The sequence below is a fragment of the Benincasa hispida genome, chromosome 5, assembly GCF_027475165.1.
Source record: "Benincasa hispida cultivar pf3 chromosome 5, pf3_genome.v1.1, whole genome shotgun sequence".
Lineage (NCBI taxonomy): Eukaryota > Viridiplantae > Streptophyta > Magnoliopsida > Cucurbitales > Cucurbitaceae > Benincasa > Benincasa hispida.
In genome coordinates this window covers 1,660,150-1,666,219 of record NC_143482.1, presented here as the reverse complement: position 1 = coordinate 1,666,219, position 6,070 = coordinate 1,660,150, and the positions used below count along the sequence as shown (strand labels likewise).

Below are 6,070 nucleotides of genomic sequence, written 5' to 3'. Positions count from 1 at the left end.
AAAGCTCAGAGTTTAAATTGATACTCTTATGAAAGTTTAGGATTTAGATTAATATAATTATTAATTTGGGATTTAAATTGATAAATATCCCAAATTCTGGGTTTAAATTAATACAACCCTAAAGTTTGAGGTTTAAATTGACGCAACCCTCAAAGTTTAATGTTTAAATTGATACAATTCCTGGTGTAGGATTTAAATTGATACAACCTCAATGTTTTGGGATATAAATTGATATTTACTAAAAAAAAAAAAAAAAAAAAGCCAAAATAATGGGAATTATTAGTAATGAAGGAAAAAAGGGTACATTATTAAATTTCCACAAGCTAGCAAGTGTAGCAACAAAAGGTTTAAATTAGTATGTCAAATTTGAAACCTCTAAAATGTTGAATTTTCAATTTACTTGGAGAGCAATAAGACTTTAAACAGGCATCCTCAATTTGCCTTGCATCACACTGCAATTCAAAATAATAAAACAAAATTAGAAACATATATAATCTAGATAACCTTAAAAAAAAAAAAAAAAAACACACACACACACATAATTTAAAAAGAATAGCAAATTACAAAAACCACCCCGAAGTATGGTGATAGTTGCAATTATATCCTCAAAATTTTCACTTCTAAAATTTAGACCCTCAAGTTTCTACCCATGTTAAAATTGAGCCTAGGGGTGTTAAAAAAATTCGAAAACCCAACCTAAATTATAAAGATTGGGTTAGATTTGGTTGAGTTGGATTGAGTTGAACTTTTTATATTTTTGTTGGGTTAGGTTCGGTCTAGGATTGGCTAGGGTTGAATCAACCTAACCCAAATTATACACATATATATATACATATACATTTTCTTTGTTTAAAATTTGACTACTTTGGGTTAATGAATTCGGGGTGGATTGAGTTAGGTTGGAGATCTTATTTGGACGTTTTGGGTTGCCAATTCAACAAACTTGAATTTCTAATGGTTGGTCCAAAAAAGACGTTCAATCCAACCCAATTAGGGTTGGCAACGGGGTCGGGGCGGGGCGGGGGAGGGTCCCCCGTCCCCGGCCAGAAATTCCCCCCATCCCCGCCTCCGCCCCCGCCATTTGAAGGCGGGGACGGGGACTGGGATTCCTCGTTGGGGAAATGGATCACCGCGGGACCCCATTCCTCGTTTCCCCACAAGGATTCTCCTATTAATTCCCTACGGGGAATCCGATCCCACGGGATTTCCCATTTTTTTCTTTTAATTTTTTAAGTTGGGCTTGACTTTTGGACTTAAATTTAGAATTTATATATTCAATATTGGGCTTACAACACTATAAGTCTATAGTATACATTATAAACATACATATAAATAAGTTATTTTATATATTATAAATATATATTTATAAAATATTAAAAATATAACTATATAAAATCGGGGTCGGGGTTGGGGCGGGGATACCATCCCCGTCCCCGCCCCGTCCTCGGACGGGGCCCCGAAAAAGTTTCCCGATTTGACCCCATCCCCAGTCAAACCGGGGATTCCCCGCCCCGCGGAGAATTTTTTAGTCGATCACACACCTCTTGAGCCTTGCAATTTACAATAGTCGTAAAAAAATTGAATCCTCAAAACAGTTTCTACGAGTATGTATGTTTGAGGGTCAAATGTTAACATTTGTATAAATTTAAGGGCGATCCATTTTTAGAATGAAAAGTTTGAGGATATATTACAATTACACCGTACTTTAGCGATTGTTCCGGATTTATTTTTTTTTTTAAAAAAATAAACTTTAAAAGAAGGAATAGTTTACCTTTTTATATAGTAATAACAAAAGTCAGCCAAAATAAAGGATTGAATCATTTCTGCAAGGAAAGCCGCCATGAACCAAAAGTAACCATTGCCAACCAATAGCAAATATTCTCCACGAGTTTCGTAAACCTAAAACAAATTTTGTTACAATTAAAAAAAAAAACCTAATAAACTTACATAATCAATGTAATTAAATACAATACTTACATCATGTTGGATAACAATTTGATTTTTAAAATTTGTATTTGTTTTCTCGTATTTTTCATATGAAATTTTTTTAATTCTTAAGCCCGTTTTCAAAAACAAAAATGAGTTTTTGAGAATTACAACTTTTTTCCTTGATTTTGAAAACATTCATAAAATGTAGAAAATAAAATAGTGATATTTATAGGCTTAATTTTGTAAAATCAAAAACCAAAAACTAAAGTCCTCTTTAGTAACCATTTGGTTTTTGGTTTCAAGTTTTTTAAAATTAAGCCTACAAACATCCCTATCATCTCTGCATTTCTTATTTTCTTATCTACTTTTTACCCATGTTTTAAAGGTAACTTTTAAGATTTTGTTTTTTTTAAAAAAAATTAACTAAAAATTCAGAAGATGCAATCAAACGAAACCTAAATAATTATCAAAGGGAGTCTTTAATAAACAAAAAGTCATTCAAAAAACAAAAAACAAAACCGTTATCAAATCATCAAACCTGAATAACCCAATGAGCAAAAGCCAAGAATCTAGAAATTCCCAAAGCAAACACATAATGGGCTGTGAAAGGCTCTATCATCTGCCAAACAAAAAAAAAACAACAAATATATAATAAAAATGAAGCAATATATAAATTGAAGTATTTTGATGAATCAAAAGAAAAATTGAAAGAAATTAAGGCTAAATTTACCTTAGCATTTTGCATAAGCCTAAGTTGAGGCAACACTGAAAAGGATTCTAAGTAAACACCAAATGCCCATGTCACACGAACCAAATGATTATGGTGTGTATAGGGAAAGATGAAGAAAGAAAGAATTAGAGAAGGCACCACCTATTTGAGACAATAAGATAATAAATCATTGTCAAAATAACGTTTAAAAGGTTATACTTAACGGGTGATTTACGATAAATTTAATTAGATTTAAATACTATTTTAATTCCTATACTTTGGATTTTGGTTCATTTTGATGTATACAATATTAAAATGTCTATTTTGATTTTATACTTTTAAAAAATGAATATTTTGACTCCTTCATTGTCATTTATATCTCATTCGTTTGGATTGAAATTTTTGCATGAAACACTTCTTATTCACTAAATATCTTAAGATGTAGCCATATGTTGCAATTAAAACGTTTTCGCTGGGTATAAAATTAACCATGTTAAAATATGGTAAATAGGAGTTAAATAGTCATTTTTTAAATGTAGAAGTGAGAAATATTAATTTATACTCTTAAACTTTGAAAATTATATCAATTAAAACTCTAAATTAATAATTATATCAATTTAAACAATAAACTTTCGTAAATATATCAATTTATACCCTTCATTACATTCTGTCTGGATTATTATAGTGTGAGACATAATTTTGTGAATTAAACCACTAAACGTTTATAAACGAATCAATTTAAACTCTCAATTAGGATTTTCTTTGAAAATTGTGCATGCATCAATTCTAATTGTCAATTTTGTAAATATGACAAGTGAAGAAACATGTAAGAATTGACACATCTACGATTTTCAAAAGTAATCTTAATAATAGGTCTACATCGATTCATTTATGGTAATTTAAGAGTTTAATAGAAACAATTATAAGTCCGACACAATATTTTTCTGATGAAATTTGAAAAAGAGTGTAAATTGATACATTTAAAAAAGTTCAGGACTTAAAATGATATAATTACTAGTCAATATCTTCATTCAAAGTCACAGCCTCGTTAAATATCACATATATCAAATCATTTATTTAGAAAAAATAAAAAAGTTAAGTCGATAGATTATGATAAATTTAGTTATATAAATATTTTCTCGAGATGCGAATAGAAGGAAGAGAAGGCGAAAGATTATTACCACATAATACAAAGGGAAGTTGTCAAGGGATTTTGTATAGGTATTTTTCAACTTGAAGCGAATCATGTAGATGACCCAAAGAGTGGAGAGGAAGGTAATTAAGTCAAAAAGTGTGTAAATATCAATTTCCATGATTGACCCACACACCAATCTTACAACAAGAAACAGAGCTGTGAGTTCTTGACTTTTTGAAGATATACCTGTTTACATTACCAAAATATCCTTGTAAGAAACAACTAGTTACCATTTTGTTCTAAATTAAATTCCTTTTTGTTTCGAAATTTTGACTAAAGCTTAACTTAGAATTCTCGTAATTTTTAAAATTATTATTAGTAGTAGTTGTACTTTTAGAAAAATCGACTCTAACAAGGAGGTAATTAGTATTTGGTCAATCTAAATCAACTTTCACTTAAAAAAAAAAAAAAAAAAAAAAAAACTCATGAACTCCATAAAGATAGACATTACACAAATGTAATGTTTTTTTTTAAATACCATTTTGGTCTCTGAGCCTTGAGTTTAGTTTTCATTGAGTCCATAAATTTCAAAATGTTACATTTTTACCCTTGTGAGTTTAGTTTCCATTTGGTAACTAATTTCAAAATTTTAGACTTTTACCTTCGATTTAAAACAATCCTAATGTGATTTTTTTTTAATTAATTTTTTTAAGAAAAATTTTTATAAATAGAAACATCCAAATACTATTTACATTTCATAGCAAAAAGTTTCAAAAGTGTTTTGTACTTTTAGAACTTTTTGGTATAAAATGTAAATATTTTTAAATATCTTTTATATTTAAAAAATGCTCTTAAATTTTAAGAGTCTAATTTAATTATAATTAACTCAACTATTTTAACTTAGTTACTTTACATTAATGATTAGAATAGTATAAATTGAAAGTGAATATTTAGTAAAAAAATCAAAATCATAAATTTTAAAGTTTTAAAATAAGAAAAAACAAAATTCAAAATCAAATAATATAGCACTGTTAAAATTACCGACCAAATAAAAATTAAATTAGAAATTCATGGGTAAAACTTAAAACGAAAGCTAAAATTCAAATCAAAACTAAACCCAAAATCGAGAAGGAAAAAAAAACATGTAAAACTTTTAATATCCACCCAAGTCCTCATATTTAGATATTTTTTACCTATCAACCCCTAAAAATCCCAATTCTTGGCGGCATTTTCAAACAGAAATCCCAAAAATTAAAAATAATAATAATAATAACAATAAATTGAAGCGTTTAAGAGATAGAGAGAGAAAAAGAACTCGCCGGAGCAGGTTTTATGAGTGGTGAGCTTATAAGCGAGGACGAGAAGCCCGGCGGCGTGAATGGATTCTCCGGCCATGAAGAAGTAATTATGATTCTTAACAGTATGCTTCAAAATCACCAACGCAAGCACCGTCACGGCCACAATAATACCAATTTTCGCCGCGAAGGATCGTCGGTTCAGCCATTCCGCCGCCGCTTGGCTCATCCTTCTCCTCCAAATCGGGCGGTTTTTCTTCAATTCATCGCTGTCGCTGGAGATCGGAACCCTACCGGAACCGAAATTGATCGGATACGAACCTAGGGAATCCATCTACAGAGAGAAACAGAGAAATGAATTGAAATTAAAGGATGAATTGAAAGAGAGAGAGAGAGAGAGGCGTTATTGAGAGGGGGGAAATTGGGGGAAATGGATTGAAACGGTTGCCATTTATGCAGAAAAAAGCATTTATGGAGGAAGGAATCAATGAATTGAAATTTGTAAGAGATATGGTGAAATGAACTCATCCGATTTTGTTTTAGAAATTACATAAATAATGAGAAAAAAGTATAAATTTGGAAATAGTAATAATTTTAATTACAAAAAATTAATTCTAAAATTGGAGTAGGAAGTAAATTAATTGACAAATTTAGGGTATAGTTTTTGACAGCACCAAACCTCGTTGGATATGCTTATTTAATTATTTTGTTTATTATAGAATCAAATGAGGAAGGAAAGAAAAAAAACATAAATTTGGAAAATCTTGAAATTGAAGTTAGAGTTTTTTTTTTTTTTTTTAATAAGTCATATTTGTTAAAAACATAAAAAGTTTTATTGTTTACATGTGCACGGATCTAAAATGATCGTTTTCTTTGAGTTTTGTGTGCTTTATGTGTTTGGTAGGTTGTTGTGATTGTTCGTTTCCGTATTAATTTGATAATATTTTGTTTGTGTATTGACTTTAAGTAGATCAGAGGTATACGTATGTATGTATATTTTGT

At 29.6% G+C, this 6,070-nt stretch overlaps 1 protein-coding gene across 1 annotated transcript; it reads right to left on the bottom strand.

Annotated features, from left to right (window-relative positions):
• Positions 1 to 257: 257 nt before the first annotated feature.
• Positions 258 to 5,630, bottom strand: LOC120078372 (ER lumen protein retaining receptor family protein). Its single transcript, XM_039032639.2, has 6 exons — positions 5,093 to 5,630; positions 3,820 to 4,019; positions 2,660 to 2,800; positions 2,468 to 2,548; positions 1,772 to 1,899; positions 258 to 452 (listed from the first exon to the last, which is right to left on the bottom strand). Exons 1-6 carry the CDS (start codon positions 5,400 to 5,402, stop codon positions 419 to 421), a joined length of 894 nt encoding a protein of 297 aa, XP_038888567.1. The 5' UTR covers positions 5,403 to 5,630; the 3' UTR covers positions 258 to 418.
• Positions 5,631 to 6,070: the final 440 nt, after the last annotated feature.